This window comes from Macrotis lagotis, chromosome 1 (genome assembly GCF_037893015.1).
Source record: "Macrotis lagotis isolate mMagLag1 chromosome 1, bilby.v1.9.chrom.fasta, whole genome shotgun sequence".
NCBI classification, from domain to species: domain Eukaryota; kingdom Metazoa; phylum Chordata; class Mammalia; order Peramelemorphia; family Peramelidae; genus Macrotis; species Macrotis lagotis.
The window spans coordinates 403,583,905-403,603,542 of record NC_133658.1 but is presented as its reverse complement, the minus strand read 5'-3'; the positions used below and the strand labels follow the sequence as shown (position 1 = coordinate 403,603,542).

General features: G+C 34.5%; 1 protein-coding gene across 14 annotated transcripts in view; it reads left to right on the top strand.

Moving 5' to 3' along the window:
* Positions 1 to 19,638, top strand: part of TCERG1 (transcription elongation regulator 1) — an 82,651-nt gene that overhangs the window by 33,906 nt on the left and 29,107 nt on the right. For 8 of the 14 annotated variants that reach the window (XR_012473782.1, XM_074212677.1, XM_074212687.1 and 5 more), the window contains 5 exons: positions 694 to 936; positions 6,047 to 6,109; positions 7,303 to 7,503; positions 8,922 to 9,049; positions 11,957 to 12,045. Coding sequence is in view for 13 of the 14 variants with exons in the window: in XM_074212677.1 (XP_074068778.1) it covers positions 694 to 936; positions 6,047 to 6,109; positions 7,303 to 7,503; positions 8,922 to 9,049; positions 11,957 to 12,045 (724 nt within the window). In the remaining variant the exon portion in view is untranslated. The remainder of the gene's footprint in view (positions 1 to 693; positions 937 to 6,046; positions 6,110 to 7,302; positions 7,504 to 8,921; positions 9,050 to 11,956; positions 12,046 to 19,638) is intronic. The other 6 variants (XM_074212684.1, XM_074212681.1, XM_074212678.1 and 3 more) reach the window with 3 other exon arrangements.

Sequence of the window (19,638 nt, the reverse complement as noted above, 5' to 3'; positions counted from 1 at the left end):
TTCCCATCCCTCCTGGTTTCTAATAGAACAATAGTGTTCCATGACATACATAAACCACAGTTTGTTAAGCCATACCTCAGTTGATGGACATTCACTTAATTTCCAATTTTTTGCCACTACAAACAGGGCTGCTATAAATATTTTTGTACAAGTAATGTTTTTACCCTTTTTTATCATCTCTTCAGGGTAGTAGTGGTACCAGTAGTGGTAGTTCTGGGTCAAAGGGTATACACATTTTTGTTGCCCTTTGGGCATAATCCTAAATTGCTCTCCAGAAAGGTTGGATGAGTTCACAGGTCTACCAACAATGTATTAGTGTCCCAGATTTCCCACATCCCTTCCAACATTGATCATTGTCCTTTCTGGTCATATTGGCCAGTCTGAGAGTAGTGAGGTGGTATCTCAGAGATGCTTTAATTTGCATTCTCTAATATAGTAATGATTTGGAACAATTTTTTATGACTATGGATTGCTTTGATTTCCTCAGTTGTAAATCGCCTTTGCATATCCTTTGACCATTTATCATTTGGAGAATGGCTTGGTTACAAAAAACACTTTTAAGTGAAAGTTTAGATCAAGTGATTTTTTTTTGATGTTTATTTAATGTATTTCATGTATTTAACATTTCTATAAACATGTAAGGTAATATGGTTTATGAAGGCTTAAAATGTTTTTTGTTTCATTTTTTATTAGCACCAACCACACAAGAGCAGACACCAAGTTCTGCTGTTTCAGTTGCCACACCTTCAGTTAGTGTTTCAACCCCTGCTCCTACAGCTACACCTGTACAGACTGTTCCCCAGCCACACCCCCAGACGTTACCTCCTGCTGTTCCTCATTCAGTACCTCAGCCAACAGCAGCGATACCTGCTTTTCCACCAGTAATGGTACCTCCATTCCGTGTCCCCCTTCCTGGCATGCCTATTCCACTACCAGGTAAGCCAGCATCTGATAATTTTCTTATTTGCTGTTTTTCATATGTCAGCAAGTTTGTTCTCATGTGTCTGTTGCATATGGAAATTGCCTTGAATCTTAGTCATTTTAGAATGGTTTTTTTTTTAAAGATTCATGGCCAGTTGTAGTAGTTTTCTCTTTTAGTTTTCGGTAAATGTATCTTTTGTTTTTGTATTTTCACACCTGATATATACACCATTTGTTAAAGTTAGTCACATTGAAAATGTAGTTCTCTTGAATATTAGCTTCAAATGTAAGAATTGATATCTTTTTTGCATTTTACATGTTTTAAATTCAGTTATTTTTAAGGGACCAAGTCTATTAATGGAGTAAAAGATGTTACACATTTTATGGACATTAAAGTATGAAATAGAGTGCAAACCATTTAATTTAAGCAGAAAAACCTCCACCAGACCCTAGAAAACTCTTTCCATAAGATAAAGGCCTGGACCTTATCTTAAGCTGAAATCAAGGTAAAATTTAATATTTTATACTAATTAAGAATTTTAATACTTGAAAGGGGGTGGTGGTAAAAGTAGTGAGACAACTTTAAGGTAGTTGAATGGTGTTCCTTTATAAAATATAAAATAGTGATAGTATTGGATATTTCTAATTAGGTACTTTTGCATTGGACATTTAGAATAATGGAATCTGATAAGTGGTCCTTAGAGTTCTTACACCCTTGATTTTATAAATGAGAAAATTGATAGCAATACAGGTTGTAAGTTATTGTGGAGTATGTAGTTAGTAGTAAAGCACAGTTCCCCAGACCCAGTCTAGTGATTTTTCATTATATAGTGCTATTTAATATCCCATGTTGATTCCATTTTATGCTAATGTCTTGAGTCAAGATATAGAAGTAGTTCAGAAATAATTTTTAGGTATATATATATATCTGATATAAGCATGAATACTTCCTTAGATTTAAATATTTTGGTTTTTGAAATTAAAGTAAAAAGATTTCTTTTTAGATAGTACCCTTTAGCAAGAATATAACAAGAATGTTTTTTTGTGAGCTAATTCTTTATATGATCCAAAATGATAAAGATCCAAAGCTTGAAAGAATCCATATTTTCATCTATAAATAAATGATTGTAGAGAGTAGCAAGACACATCAAATAGAATAAATGTAAGAACAAAAGACAATATGTTCCTTAAAGACCTTGTTCTTGCAATAGTTTCTCTTTTAGTTTTCAGTATACGTATGTTTGTTTCTGTATTTTCACACCTGATATATATATATATACCAGTTGTAAAAGTCGCATTTAGTTCTTAGATAATGTTTTCCAAACTGTTGAAAATAACAGGCATTACTTAGAAATTACTGCCCTATAACTAATTATAGTTTTTAGATAATTGTCATAATGTTCATATTTAGTAATAATCTGTGATGACCTACTGCAGCTCAACAGTAGTTCAGAATCCAGAGCAGCCTAAAAGAGGTAGGAGATTCCTTGTCTCCAGGTGCCCAACCCTCTTAGAATATGAATCACTGGTTTGGTTTAATTTTGTTAAGGCCAATTCTAAAAACTGAATTTCTATTGTCTCCCAAATAAAGGTCACACTTCTGACACTAGTATTCAGGCCTCTGTACAGTATGGTACTACCTTAACCATTCTAGCTTTTTTTCCTGCTACCATTTTCCTTTCACATACTGCAGCTCAACTCAAATATTTTCACCCCTATTTCAAATCCCATGTTCCTAGACTTTGTGACTTTGCTAATTTTGTATATTACCAAAACATAAATTGTTTGTAGTTTAATTTCCTTTATATTCAAGAAGGGGGGGGGAAATCTGATTTTTTGCAGTTAGATTGATTTTGACTTGTCTATAAAGCTATCATTTTTTCTTTAGGAAAACTAAAGAATTAGTGGAAGAATTTTCTGAAATGGGGGAAAAACCCCTTCCTCTCATTTTTATTTCATTTTTTATTGGTTCAATAGCATAAGATGAGTTCCCAAGTTTTGACCAGTTGAAGGAGTTGGGGGTGTTGAATTTAGAGAAAATGAAGGTGGGGGAAACAGATTAGTTGCATCCCAACATTTGAAGCCTTTTTGTTGGAGATTTATTCCTTGTGCTCCTGAGAGAAGAGCAAGGATTAGTGGGTAAAGGTTATATAGGTAGACAGAATTTGGCTCAATAAAGACCTTTGTAAAAATCAGAACTGTTTGGAGATGCTTGCATTCTGAAGTAGTGACCTTCCTGTCACTGGAAGTAATTTGTTAGGAATGTTGTTGAAAAGATTACTACATTGAGAAGATGGGTGGATTAAATAAACTCCATGGTACCTTCTAAAGTTCTATGATTTTTTTGGGAAAAGACATTAATGGAAGAGTGAAAGTAGAATTATAAAATCTGTCACTTCCTTTCATTTCTCTTAATTCATTCTTTCAAAACGCTTCACTTTAAGTTGGAGCAGGAAATGTAGAAATACCACTCCACTTGTATCCCTTCCTAATTCAATTATCCTTTCCTTATTTTTAATCTCCTTTCCTTCTTCTATACTCTTGAACTATCCAGAGACAAGAGAAGCAGGAAGCCTACAACAAGAGCAGTAATTAACTTTTCCATAAATTTATTTGCTTAATTACATGTAAGAGCACCAGTTCAAAGTAAATGAATTAAGGAAGACAAATAGTGATTAACATAAGGGAAAAGAGAAGAAATAGGGGAAATTTGAAATAAGTAAAGGAATAGGAAGGAGCAGTGATAAGGGCCATAAGTTGGAATAGGATTTTAGAATTAGATTTCCAATTTTAGAACTTGAAAAATCTCATTGGTTTAGAAAGTTCTTTTAATACATAAAATGAAGTGGAATCTGCCAAAATTCCTACTGTAATTTTCTATGGTTAAAAGCCAATAACTTAATAAAAATTGTTTTTCTTAAAAGAATTTATTTTGAAAAATGAATTTTTCTAAAGTTGGACAGTTGTTCCCTTAAAAATAGTTGACTTAAAATATGTAGGTTTTTCATCGTATGTATATGACCACCTAGATAGGCAAACTGTCTTTTTATATGTTCAACACTTATTTTTTAAATCTGAATATTTAATTATCCTCTATAGTTTTTTTAGCTTCTTCTCTTTTTTGTTTTTTGTTTTTTGCAAGGCAAAGGGGGTTAAGTGGCTTGCCCAAGGCCACACAACTAGGTAATTATTAAGTGTCTGAGGTCAAATTTGAACTCAGGTACTCCTGACTCCAGGTCTGGTGCTCTATCCACTGTTCCACCTAGCCGCCCCCCTCTATAGTTTTCAAATGAAATAAGTCCAGTTTGGCCTGGTTAATAATAAGGGCCAATAATCCCTAAAATTAATAGGTCTCATTTTTATATTTTTTTCATACATTTAAAAATTAAAAATCTATTCATTGTGGTGAGGATAATCTTCTGAACTTAGTTAATTAAAAAAGTTTATCTACAAACTAAAATAATTCATACAGTCATCCTGCAGATGGCAGTGTTTATTGATTTAGATCTGATACATGCTATAACTTCCTTCACAAAACGAATTTTTACAATGTATTCTTTTAACCAGTAACTCCAAATCTGATTCTGAAACTAAAGTACTTTGTCCAGTACTATATAATAGAGTGTTTTTGTTTCTTGTTTCAGATTTAACATTTTTAATAGCTCTTACATTAAAAAGTTTATTAAAATTGAAGACTTTTCTTTAATCTTTAAAACCAATTTTCTTTTATGTTTTATTGATTTTCAAACCCAGGGGTTTAATTTCATCTTAAGTGTTAAGAGAATTAATTTTTCCCTGTCCTTTTCAAGGATAACAGATACTTTGAAGGAACCCATGATTTTTATTTTGTCTTCTTGCCAAAATGTAGTTATTTCCATCAAGTTCTCTATTTTACTTTTGTCTTTGAGTCTTCTTGAAGCTTAAACTAAAATGGTTATAATTTACTTTTTGGATTTCCAGCTTTTCCTTTTATCTTCTCTTCCTCTTCCACAACAATTATGTAGCAAGAGAATTATTTTTCTGGAAATTGCATTGGGTGCAATTTTCTTCATGGTATAGTTTACTCATTGTTAATTCAAGTTAAATTGCATGATTATTTCCATGTAGACATAGTACTAGGAGCAGTTAGGTGGCTCATTAGAGCAAGCACTGGCTTTTGGAGTCAGGTGGATGAGAGTTTCGATCCAGCCTTAGATACTTACTAGATGTGTGATCTTTGGCAAGTCACTTAAACCTGATTGCCTTGCATCCAGGGCCATCTCCAGTCATCCTGATTCATACCTGGCCATTAGGTACAGATAGCTCTGGAGGAAAAAGTGAGGCTGGTGACTTAGCACAGCATCCCCTTACTCAAATCCAATTCATGTGCTTGTCATGTCATCACCTCCCCAGTGTCATGGTCTTTGAGAAGGAAGGATAAACATCAGTACTTAAGGGTTAAGAGAGTGGCAGATTTATTATTCTATGCTGCCTTCATAACCAACCTGAGTAATTCCATAGAACAAAACATTGCCATTCCATGGGACTGAGCATTGCCATTGTGCCGCTAGTTTAGTTTCACCCAGGTCTTCTGTACCATTTATAAAAAAATAAGCTTTGCTTTGAGACATTTTCATTTATCCTCATTCCTCACTCTTCTTTGCCTTATTTTCCCCTGCATGAATGTATCATGCATCAGCTATTGCATGCAATTCCTAGAAGCACAAACAGGAGAGTGTATTGTCAGTTTCATGCTGCATCTGCTTCCCCTGGTTTCTAAGCAACAGCAGCATGGGTTTTGATATCCTGTGGGAAAATGTCCCTTATGAGAATTTTAAATGTGTATGCATGAAAGAAGAGATCTTTATATATTGAATTTAAACCCCTGAGACTCCTTCATATGTTATTATGATAGCTGTTTCAATATAGAGGTAAATTGTTGCTGTAATTTATAGCTCATATTATTGACAATTTGGCAGCACTTCTGAAATGTCAGAGTAATAAGAAATTCTTTGCTGTGGTATTTGTCTTTTGCCATTGAAAATGGCATTCTAAATTGTACTGGTAAATTATTATTAACCTGAATCCCAGTGGTAGCTGACATACAATGGCAGCTTTCCAACATGCTTGCTTATCCATTTTACAGGTGTAGCAATGATGCAAATAGTCAGCTGCCCGTATGTAAAGACAGTCGCTACCACCAAGACCGGTAATTTTTAAAACCATTTTAGTTCGTTTTGTCTGTAAGTTGGCATGGTAGTGAATGTTGTTGTTTATATTTTTTCCCAAGTGAGTGATTTTTTTTATATTTTAATTTCTAATGAGCAATATAAATGCAGATGTCACATTTGGCCAACACTTAATTTACCCGATAGATTTAGTTTTTCCTTTGGTTCACAAAAGCAAAATAAGGTTATATTATTTTAATTATTACTTTATGTAATAAGTGTGAACTATTTCATTGCCATATATCATATCATTTAAATTTTAGTTTAAATTTTGGTGTGTGTGTGTGTGTTGTGTGTGTGTGTGTGTGTGTGTGTGTGTGTTGTGCTTTTCAGTTAAATTAAAAAATCATTTCCATGTGTAAAGTGATGTGTTTGTGCTTGCATGCTAGTAGGTATGTATGTATGTATGATTGTACATAGAGATTAACTTTACATTTTTAAGCTACTGAATTAAGGTGTGTAGCTGAAATTTTTGTCATGTTACTACTAAACTTGGACTTCTGTATATTTATTTTAATTAGTTTGTTAGTTTGTATCTTGTTTATTCTGTAGGACATGATAATATATTTTCTTTATTTAATATCTAGTTTGTAAAAAGTAAAGACTTTAAAAACTGGAGCACATTTGCTTTCCTTAATGAAAATAAAAAATTGCATTTTGAGAGATAGTTGAAGATAACAAGTATTTTGATTGAAGTTTAGTGTGTTACATAATGAGATGGATATGATAATATCAGTCATTCATTACAAATATGAATTTATGGATGTAGTGATTATTACCTTTTGAACCATAAGATTGTTTGAAATTTTTAATGCTTTTTATTTTTTCATTTCCAAAAAATTGTATTTTCCTATTGATAGTATAGTTTATGTACTTTTATCTTGATAATGTAATGTTTCAACTGCTTATTTTAAAATTATTTTTAAAACATATTATTAGAGGAGATTAAACTTTTGACAATTTTTTGTGTTACATTTCAGAATCTTTGAATTATATGTATTAGTATTTCAAAAGGAAGAAAATCAGACATCTTTGGAACAGTACTATGAGATTTTAGTCCCACCAGCTCCATAACATACAAGTTTACCAAAATTCATTTAGTTCATTTTAAGATTGGTTGTTTTACTTTGCAGTTGATACTTTATTGTTTTATTTTTCATTATTCTTTTTTTAGGTGTATTGCCAGGTATGGCCCCTCCTATTGTACCTATGATACATCCCCAGGTTGCTATTGCTGCTTCACCTGCTACCTTAGCTGGAGCAACAGCAGTTTCTGAGTGGACAGAATATAAAACGGCAGATGGGAAGACATATTATTATAATAATAGAACATTAGAATCAACCTGGGAAAAACCCCAAGAACTAAAGGAAAAAGGTATAGTAATTTTAATGACCTGTCAGATTGTCCTAGTCTATTTTGATAAAAACTATTCTGAGATACTTTACCCTTAATCATTTAAGATTAATTTCTAAACATAATATTGAAGGGAGATTATTTCTTCATTGTATCACTCTTTTTGGATTTGCTTTAAAAATTTGATAAAAGATCTTCTACATGTTTGCAGTTTTTTCCAATTTGGAAAAGTTGTAATTCTTTGGAGACATTGAAATCCTTTTCCCATTAACTATGTATTGTCAGGAATATGTGTAATTTGTTTTCAGATTTGTTTGTTAGGACTGGTGATCATAATGGATTATGTTGCCTGCTTATTTTGGGAAATACATTGTATCTTAGGCTACAAGAGTCTATTTTGTATCTTATTTCTTTCATTGCTATAAAAAAACTACAATATAAAATTTTTTTCTTTTCCTTTTTGGAGGAGCAGACTTTGAATATTAGTACTAAGTACTTTCATTGTCAAAAACTGAAACTGGAATACTATAAAAACATCTTTAATAATCACAGCAGGATTAAGTCAATATTAAGAAGGATAAGATTGGGGTGGCTAGGTGGTGTAGTGGATAAAGCACCGGCCCTGGAGTCAGGACGACCCAAGTTCAAATCCAGCCTCAGACACTTAATAATTATGTAGTTGTGTGGCCTTGGGCAAGTCACTTAACCCCGCTGCCTTGCAACCCCCCCCCAAAAACTCGATAAGATTAGTTTTATAGTTAAGAAAGACTTGGTTCTCTAAACCTTTTTATAATGATAGAATTTTGACCATAATTATTATTGAATTTTTGTCTTCTATGAAGACACATAAAATTTTGCTAACCATTTGGAATAATTGTTTTTGCATTGTTGCCTGGAGAACAGAGGGGTCAGTTAAGAATCATTGTAATGGAGACATATAAAGAAAACCAGATGCAGTAGATAGCAAAGAGAAGAAATATAAAGAGACTTAACATTTACATGGATTAAATGAGTGCAGATGAATTCATATATCTTCTTTTAGCGGTTGTCCTGTTAGCTTTTCCCTCAAATGCCATCATGTTATTTTTCTTAAAATATACCTCAGAGTGCTCAAATACTGATGGAAACTGTTTAAGGTGATTGATATATAGTTTGTTGTACAGTTACATATATATGTATATTATATATACACACACATATACATATACATATATATATTGTATTTTATGCAGCTAGAACTTATTGCCTCAGGTTTATTGAATAATATGTATAAAAGAATCATTAACTTTATCATTAGCTATTTAACATCTAATTTGATGACGTATCTCCTCAGTTAAGATATATCGTACCTTGGATCAAGATTAATTAAGACATAAAATTTTATATTTAAAATCAAAACTCCACTATATCTGTATTAAAGGAGATTAAACTTTTAATAGAATATCTTTTTATAGAAAAATTAGAAGAAAAAATTAAAGAGCCAATCAAAGAACCTCCTGAGGAGCCTCTACCAATGGAGACAGAGGAAGAGGAACCCAAAGAAGAACCCATAAAAGAGATCAAGGAGGTAAAGTACTATGAACCAAATGAGTATGAGATGATTTTTGAGTATTTTGCCACACACACTTTATTTATTTATTTTTTAGCTCGAAGATTTTATTTATTTTTTTATTTATTTGGAGTTTTGCCATTTTCCCCCTAATCTTACTTCCCTCTTCCCACCCACAGAAGGCAGTTTGCCAGTCTTTACATTGTTTCCATGGTATACATTGATCCAAATTGAATATGATGAGAAAGAAATCACATTCTTAAGGAAGAAATATAAAATATAAGAGATATCAAGATCAGACAATAAGATATCAGGTTTTTTTTTTTCCCCTAAATTAAAGGGTCCTTGGTCTTTCTTCAAACTCCACAGTTGTTTCTCTGGATACAAATGGTATTCTCCATTGCAGACAGCTCCAAATTGTCCCTCATTGTTACTGATGGAATGAGCGAGTCCATCAAGGTTGATCATCGCCCCATGTTGCTGTTAAGGGTATACAGTGTTTTTTTGGTTCTGCTCATCTCACTCAGCATCAGTTCATGCAAATCCCTCCAGCTTTCCCTGAATTCTCATCCCTCCTGCTTTCTAGTAGAACATTAGTGTTCCATGATACACATATACCATAGTTTGCTAAGCCATTCCCCAATTGAAGGACATTTACTTGATTTCCAATTCTTTGCCACCACAAACAGGGCTGCTATGAATATTTTTGTGCGAGTGATGTTTTTACCCTTTTTTAGCAGGGTATAGACCCAGTAGTGGTATTGCTGGGTCAAAGGGTATGCACATTTTTGTTGCCCTTTGGGTTTAGTTCCAAATTGCTCTCCAGAAAGGTTAGATGACTTCACAGTTACACCAACCATATAATAGTGTCCCAGATTTCCCACAACCCTTCCAGTCATGAGCAGTATCCTTTCTGGTCCAATTGGCCAGTCGGAGAGGTGTCAGGTAGTACCCCAGAGAAGCTTTAATTTGCATTTCTCTAATAAGTAATGATTTAGAACAATTTTTCATAAGATTATGGATTGCTTTTATCTCCTCATCTGTAAATTGCCTTTGCATATCCTTTGACCATTTGTCAGTTGGGGAATAGCTTTTTTTTAGAAATTTGACTCAGTTTTCTGTATATTTTAGAAATGAGTCCTTTATCAGAAACAGTTGTAAAGATTGTTTCCCAGTTTACTACATTTCTTTTGATCTTGGTTACAGTGGTTTTTTTCTTTGCAAAAGCTTTTTAATTTAATGTAATCAAAATCAATCTAGTTTGTTTTTAGTGATGTTCTCCATCTCTTCCTTAGTCATAAACTGCTTCCCTTCCCATAGATCTGACAGGTAAATAGTCCTTGATCTTTTAGTTTGCTTATAATATTTTTTTTATGTCTATGGATACAACATTTGGATCTTATCTTGGTATAGGGTATGAGGTGTTGGTCTAATCTAAGTTCCTTCTATACTAACTTACAATTTTCCCAGTAGTTTTTATCAAAGAGAGAGTTTTTATCCCAATAACTGTACTCTTTGGGTTTATCAAACAGCAGATTACTATAATTGTTTCCTGCTATTGCACCTACTCAATTCCACTGATCCATGACTCTATTTCTTAACCAATACCAGGCATTTATTTTTTCTTAGGTTTTTGCAAGGCAAATGGGGTTAAGTGGCTTGCGCAAGGCCACACAGCTAGGTAATTATTAAGTGTCTGAGGCCGCAATCGAACTGGGTTACTCCTGACTCCAGGGCTGGTGCTCTATCCACTGCGCCACCTAGCTGCCCCTCATATATACATTTTTAAATGTAGGTGCTTAATAGTTTCTTAAATTGACATGATGTGTTTTTGATATAATTGAACATACTATATTTGAGAGCTGAAATTTAAGACATCTAGAAATTATAGTTGGGATTTTACTTGAAAATTTTTTCTTAAATTCTTCTCTTTTAGTCCAAATGAATTTGTTAAAAAGTGTTTTTTGGATAGTTGACATAGTGAATTAACTTCATTCCTTTCTCCTTTTCTGCTGTTAGTCTACCTTTTTGTAATTAATGATAATATACAACTCAGCAAAATGCTTTTTTCTCTGGAAATATTTTATTCTCCAATAAGAAAGAGTGGGTTTCAAAGTCTTTCTAGTTCAGTTGCATTTCATTTAGGGACAGGACCACCTATATCAGTCTTCTGTTTTGGATGGGGGTGGGGGGGCAGTTTGATACTAGGGAAATGAATGTGAAAAGCATCTATTAAGCTTTTTGATTTTCAGTCACTGAAACATAATTTGCTGTCTCCTAGATATATATATCAGTCAAGCAAGACAACTTCACTGGAGTTCCAAAGCTCAGTGCTTTTGTTCCTCCATGGCATGTTTAGAGAGTGTTGAGAGTGTGTCCAGAAAGCTAGTAGCAGAGCAGTTGATGAAGAATAGAGCTAAGAAAGTGACAGAGGTGAAATATGGTGGGGAATCTTGGGTAGACTGGATAGAATAGGAAGGTACAAGATCTTTTCTAAAAGTTGAAGTTGATATTTATTTTTTTTCAATGTTGAGAATTTAATTAGGCAACGGATGGGATGGATTAAGCAATTCTATGCCTCTTTTCTTTGTTATCTGAAAACCAAAAAACCCCCAGAACTTTACCAGTTCTATACAATTGCATTTTAAAATTTCATCTTAAATATTAACACTTTTTAGAAGAATGAGGTTGAAAAATAGCCAACCTAGGTGGAAATCTACTATTTACTGAGCTTTAAAGAGAAATTCAAATCATTTTGAAGTTGTTATTTAGATTTTTGATCAAGGTATCTTATCAATGTAAGTGATAGTCCTGGAGTGAAATTTATAGAAATTTGTGATTTTATTTTTATCATTAAACTCTTATTATGAATTAAATGGAAACGACAATATTAGGAGGTCTTAGTGTGTGACATTTTATCCATAGGAGCCCAAAGAAGAAGAAATGACAGAAGAAGAAAAGGCTGCCCAGAAAGCTAAGCCAGTAGCAACCACACCCATTCCTGGCACTCCATGGTGTGTATATATTTTAATTTCTAGTAATTAATGATTTTTATGCTTTTTTTTTCCATGTTTCTAATATAAAGTGATTTTAATTTTTTTTGTCCTTATACATTAAGAAAGTTTTCTGAGAGGGAAATATGTTAAACAATTATACATTTATAACTTATAATAGATTGCTGCCAAAGGAAGGTTGGTAGAAAAATATGGGACTCAAATTTGCAAATGGATAAATGTTGAAAACCCTCTTTGTGTGTAACTGAAGAAAAATGAAATAAAATGATTTTTAAAAAAAAAGAAAGTTATTTCCTTATAGGGAAAGGCATATTTCCAACTCTGAAGAATTGTCTATAATTTTAGTAATTTTTATACTAATTATTTCAGCCCCAACTCATTTTACTAAGTCTAGAATCTAAAGATCCACATAGTTTTATAGCCAGAGCTTTACCACTTAGTAGTAATTTGTAATATCCTCTATCATTCAAATTGATCATCCTGAGACTTCCAGATCTCAACATTATCTTCTCAATTGTCAGAATTTAAAAGAAAACTTGTGAAGATTTCTAGGATATGGCTAAAGTAATCCTCAAAGGAAAAGTTATATCCCTGTGAACAACTGTTTTCAAAATATAGAGGGTCAGGGAATTGATTGTACATTAAATTAGAAAATCACATAATTAAACCCCAAATAAATACAAAGGAGGAAATCATAAAAATTCAAGGACAATTTTTTAAATTAGAAGTTCATGTATGCCCTTCATTCTTTTTGGTTTTCTTTGCAAGGCAATTGGGTTTAAGTAACTTGCCCTAGGTCACACAACTAAGGTGTGAATTATTATGTGTCTGAGACCAGATTTGAACTTAGGTCCACCTGACTCCAGGACTGGTACTCCATCCTTGGTCCTCTTCAAGAATGAAGGGCTGGAGCAACTAGGTGGTGCAGTGGACTGTGTGATATTGGGGTAGGTGCTACCATTGCAAGCACATGGATTAAACTTGAGTGAGGGGGTGCTGTGCTAAATCCCCAGCCTCATTTTCTCCAGAGGTTTCAGAGACCAGTGGTCAGATATGAATTGGGATGACTAGAGATGACCCTGGGTGTGAGGCAGTTAAATGACTTGCCCAAGGTCACATAGCTAATAGGTATCAAGTTTTTGAGTCTGGAGTTGAATTCTTGTATTCCTGACTATGACTAGAGATGACCCTGGGTGCGAGGCAGTTAAATGACTTGCCCAAGGTCACATAGCTAATAGGTATCAAGTTTTTGAGGCTGGAGTTGAATTCTTGTATTCCTGACTACAAGGCCAGTGCTCTTAGTCAGTGTACCACCTGGCTGCCCCTAAATTAGAAGTTAGATTAGCTTCAGTTACCATTTTCAAGTTGAATATTCTCTTGTATTCTGATTCTTTCAAACTTCGTATTCCTTCTTTGTTGTTATGATCTGGGACCACTAGGTGGTGCCATAGTGCATTAAGTGCTGGACCTGAAATAAGGAAGGCTCATCTTCTGGAGTTCAAATTTGACCTTAAACACTTTCTAGCTGGGCAACCCTGGGCAAATCACTTCTCCTTGTTTCCTTCAACTTCTCTACTGTAGAATGAACTAGAAAAGGAAATGGCAAAACCACTCCTGTATCTTTGCCAAGAAAATTCCAAATGGGGGTATGAAAAGTTGGACATGACTGAAATGACAGAACAGTAACAATATGTGATCTTTTTTTTTTTTTTTTTTTTTTTTTTTAGTTTTTGCAAGGCAATGAGGTTAAGTGGCTTGCCCACGGCCACACAGCTAGGTAATTATTAAGTGTCTGAGGCCAGATTTGAACTCAGGTACTCCTGACTTCAGGGCCGGTGCTCTATCCATTGCACCACCTAGCTGCCCCACATATGATCTTCTTAAAGCAAAAGTTTGACCACTTCTCTCTAAGCTCTCCATGCATTTTCTTCCAGGGACTCCTAGTTACCCCTGCAATCAAATATAAAACGGTTTTTAAAAATTGTTTTCCTTTTTTAGGTTTATTTTTTATGTTATTACAATAATCTTGTTGTAAATGTAAATGTAAACCCCTCTCCCCTTGAGAAGTGAACCTCATGAAAAGTGAAATGAGAGAAAAAAAGTGAACCTCAAAAGAAGTGAAATGAGAGGGGAAAAAGTGTACTTCAGTCTATGTTCAGATTCCAACAACTCTGTCTCTAGGATGAGTTGCCTTCTTCATCATAAGTCCACTAGAGAAGTTGCTTTGATATTTTTTCTCACAGTCACTATCACTAGCTGTATTTCCTTCCATTCTAATCCTCTCCACTCATTATTTTCTGTTCTCTCTCTCCTTTCACCCTGTCTTTGATGAGAAGTATTTTGTAGCTGATTATGCTCTCTCACAGTCTTCTCTCTCTTCTATCACCTACTCCCACTCTCCTCTCCCCCATTCCCCTTATCACATCCCTTTCCTCTCGTTTTTCTCTAGGGTAAGATCGATTTCTATACCCTATTAAGCATGTGTGTGTTATTTATTCACTGAGCCATTTCTGATGAGAATGAATGGCTTACTCATTCCCCCCCTCACTTTCCCCCCTTTTCCACTTGTAAAAGCTTTTTCCTTTACTCCTTTATGTGAAATATCTTAACCCATTCTACCTCTCCTTTCCCTTCCTCCCAGTACTTTCCTTTTTCACCCATTGACTTCATCTTTATACTGTATTATGCTATTATATTCAGTTCCCTCCTGTGCCGTGTGTGTGTGTGTATTCTTTTTAATTGCTTTTATAAGTGAGAAGGTTCATATGAGTTATTGGTATATTCTATCCATGTAGGAATACACATAGTTCAACATTCAGTTCCTCATAATTAACCCTTGTCATCCACTTTCTCTGTACTTCACCTGAATCCTATTTGGAGATCATACTTTCTATTCAGCTCTGGTTATTTCAACAGGAAAGTTTGAAAGTTCCGTTTCATTGAAAGTCCCAGGGGCAGCTAGGTGGCACAGTGGATAAAGCACTAGCCCTGGAGTCAGGAGTATCTGGGTTCAAATCCGACCTCAGACACTTAATAATTACCTAGCTGTGTGGCCTTGGGCAAGCCACTTAACCCCATCTGCCTTGCAAAAACCTAAAAAAAAAAAGTCCCATCTTTTCCCCTGGAAGAGGATGTTCAGCTTTGCTGAGTAGTTGATTCTTGGATGTAAACAAGATCTTTTACCTTCTGAAATATCATATTCCAAGTCCTACGAGCCCTTAATGTAGGTGCTGCCAGATACTGTGTAATCCTGACTTATAGAGACATGGTAGTTGAATTGTTTGTTTCTGGTAGCTTTTAGTATTTTCTCTTTGACTTAGGAGTTTTGGAATTTGGCTATAATATTCCTGGGAGTTTTTCTTTTGGGAATCTCTTTCAGGAGGTGATTGGTAAATTCCCTCAATTTCTATTTTACCCTCTGCTTCTAGGATCTCAGGGCAATTTTGCTGTATTATTTCTTGAAAAATGAAGCCTAGGCTCTTTTCCTGGTTGTGACTTTCAGGTAGCCCAATAATTTTTAAATCATCTCTCCTGGATTCAGTATATATACTTCTAATTTTTTATTCTTTTGTTTTATTGTTTCTTGAATTCTTGCAAAATCATCAGCTTCCTTTATCTCCATTCTACTTTTGAAGGAGTTTTATTTTCTTCAGGGAGATTTTTTTTATCTCCTTTTCTAGTTGGCCAATTCTTTGGCCTGAACTGGTTTTTAACATGTTATTTTCTTCAGTATTTTTTTGTATTTGTTTCACCAAGCTGCTGACTTGGTTTTCATGTTTTTCCTGCATTTACCTCATTTCTCTTCACAATTTTTCCTCTACCTTCGTTACTTATTTTTCAAAGCCTTTTTTGAATTTTACTGTTGCCTGAGCATTCCTATTTTCTATTTCTCTTGGAAGCTTTGGATACAGAAGCTTCAACTTTGTCATCTTCTGAGTGTGTATTTTGATCCTCCATGGGACCAAAGTGATTTTCTTGGTCAGGTTCTTCTTTTTCTGTTGTTTACTCATTTCCTCAACCTATGACTGGTTTACTGCACTTCAAAGCTTTGGGGGTTTTTTGGGACACTCCACAGAGACCTTAATTCCTCCAAGGCCTTATGAGAGCCTCTGACTGCTCTTTTGCCTTGCCCTCTGTCCTAGAGCTATGATGAGGGCCCCTGCTCCTCTGGTGGTATGGGGGTCCAGACTGTGACCTGGATCTTAGTGCGGACAAACAGCAGAGGGACCTGCAGTCTCCCCCGACCACCTTACCATCTGTGGAGTGTGCTGTCTGGGTGGCTCTGCAGTTTCTCATTGCAGGTTCCCATTGAAGGGCTGCTCTAAGGTAGGTGCTGACTAGGACTCTCACTCTGGTGCCGCAGATTTCTCTCACAGCCCCTTCAAGACATCCCTGGCAGTCCCTGGGCCAAGAGGAAACCCTGGAAATCCCTGGAAACCACCCCCTCTGCCATGGACCCAAGCACTTCCACGGACCCTGGCAACCCTGCAGGCTGTTCCTGGAAGGTTGGGTCAGGTTTTCTCTTGCTCAGCTTGACTGCAGCCTGGCTGCGCTGCAGCTCTTTCCAACTCCCAGTCCTAGTGAAACAGATCTTTCCTGCAGATCTTTTAAGTTGTCTTAAACTGGGAAATAGTATCACTGTCTTTCTGTGGGTTCTGCTCCTCTAAATTTTGGCTCAAGTCATAATTTGAGAACTTAGAGAGTTTTTTGAGTTTCTGGGAATTTCTGTTCTCATGCCCACATCTTGGCTCTCATTTGTTTGGTTTTTAAAACCCTTCACAACTTTTTTCCTTTTCTCTTTCCAGTCTTCTTACTCTTTAGTCTCTTCCATATTTCTTTTCTCCCAACTAAGAATTTTCTTCATCTTCTCTATTCCTACATAAATGACAGTGTCCTATTCTTATCATCTCTCTTCTTCTAGCCTTCTGGGTTCCTGTATGTCTCAACTAAAATCCAACCTCTTAGAAGAAGCCTTTCCTGATCTTCCTTAATGCTAGTGCCTTCCCTCTGTTGATTTCAGTTTATTCTATCAATATCTTATTTGTAAGCTGTTGCCCCCAGATTGTGAGCTCTTCAGGGCAATTACTATCTTTTCCCTTTTCTTTGTAGTCCCAGGAATTTAACACAATGCCTGGAATGCTTTGGATATTTAAATGCGAATTAATTTGATTTGAGTTAGCAGAATATTAATTTCGTCAGAGTATAGTTTTGGAGAGTATAGATTTTGGAGGGGTAAATGTCTTTTTTTATAAAGAGCTATTTGTTACATTATTTTTTTCATATTAATAGCCAACATTTATATAATGCTAGATTTATTTGCTTTACATAAGTGATTCTCACAACAGCCATATAAAAGTAGGTACTGTTATCCACAATTTACAGATGGAAACTAAGAATTGCTTATTGACTTTCTGGAAGTCACCTAGCTAGTTAGAATCTAAGGCAGGATTTGAATTCTGATCTTTCTTACTTTTTTATGTACAGTATTCCTTTCTAGCTTATCATTTACACAGATTAGAGTACTGTTGATGTCTTTTTTAAATTAGTTTTCAGTATTTTCCTTCCTTGTCCTTCCAATTTTTTTAAATCTCTGCATATCTTATACTCTTTAATTATTCTTTTCCCCACATATTAGTAAATAAGTTGCCAGAGTTTTTTATTCTACTATCTTCTATTCCATCTCTTCATTCATTCATTAATTCATTCATACCAGTTATCACTTTAATTCAGGCCCTTATCAACTCTGGCCTAGATTAATTGATCTCCCTGCCTCTAGTTTCTCACCATTCAAACATACATTATACACTTTTTTCAAAATAATTTTCCTTAAGTGCAGATATTACCTTGTGATTCCCGTACTCAGTAAACACAAATGATTTCCTGAACCCCTAAAGTAAAATTCTCCTTAGATTTTTTTTTCCCTGCACTATATAGCTTCAGCTTCTCTTTTTGGCCTCCTTGAGCGTTCATTACTCCTCCTCCTCTTTTATTTGATTCAGACAAAATAGTTTTTCTGTTCCTGGCTTAATTCACTCCATCTCCTACCTCTATAGTTTTGCCCTTACCAATCTCCATGCTTGAAATGATACTCCCTTTTTTCAGTCAGAGAGATAATTATTTCGGGGTGGGTGGGGTTGGGTGGAAACATCATTTTTTATTTTATTTTCCAATTAGATGCAAAGATAGTTTTCATCATTCATCCTTTGGTAAGCTTTTTGAGTTCTCTGTTCCCCCTTCACATGGCAGCAACCAATCTGATATAGGTTGTACATGTACAATCGTATTTAACATATTTCCATATTAGTCATATTGTGAGAGAGGAATTAGAACTAAGGGGAGAAAATCCATGAGAAAGAAAGAAAAAACCTAAAAAGTTTTAAAAAGTGAACCTAGTATGCTTTGCTCTGCATTCAGAATCTACTAATTTTTCTCTGCATGGTGGATGGCATTTTCCTTAATAGGTCTCTCAGGAAGGTCCTTGATCACTGAACTTCTAAGAGGAACTGATGCAGCCATCCTAATTGATCATCTTCTAGCATTGTTATTAGTATGTACAGTGTTCTCTTGGTTCTGATTACTTCACTCAGCATCAGTTCATAGAAGTCTTTCTAGGCTTTTTAGAAACACTTTCAATTTAAGACACAACTCAGGAACTATTTTCTGCATGAAATTATAATTGTTCTTCTCAACTATCTTCTCAGACTACCTCACATCTATCTGTAGATAGATATATATGTGTTTACTAACATTGCATTTTTGCTGTACATATTTTTATACATTTTTGTTTTCTCCCCATTGTAAGATAAGCTCATTGTAATTAAGAATTGTTGTTGGCATTTGTATCTAGTATACCTGAGCACATGATATATGCATAATATATACATACATGTGTGTGTATGTGTGTGTATGTATACTTCCTGATTGACTTGTTGTCAAAAGGAAGAATTCAGATTGTAAAATTGAAATTACTTATACACATTATTACAAAAAACTTCAAATGGAGTGTCTTTCTTTATAGTAATTTGTGGTCTTTGTTTTGAAATGGAATTCTGTTCCATTCTGTGATCCTTATATATTGCTCTGTAAATTCAATGGTAATATGTGACTTAACATTTTTCACTAGAGGGCTTCCTTGGACAGAAATAACTCATTATGAAGAACTCTATAGGAATGGTAGGTGGTAGTGCAATTGAGCAGATCTATCAAAATTAATGTGTGGTTTAATAAGAAGATATTTATGTTTTACTATGAAATGCTAACCTCAGTATTTATTAGCTAGAAAAGCTTACATGAGGTTTATTTTAAAAAGATGGAAAGATCAAACAGTTACTTAATAAAGATATTGCTTAAACATACACTGTAATTGAGTGCTAAGGGTTTTATGGTAATTTATCTTGTAAAAGATACCACATTTTAGACTCTGGAAGAATGAAGTAGAATATAGTCATTCTTGTAAATTACTGAAATACTCTAATTTTAAAAATTCTTATGTTTTCCTGAAGAATCATAAGTCTAGGTTTCTTCTTGTATGCTCAAAGTGAGCTTTCAGCAACATCTAAGCCTTCATTTGTATATTTAATGTGCCCTGCTTTG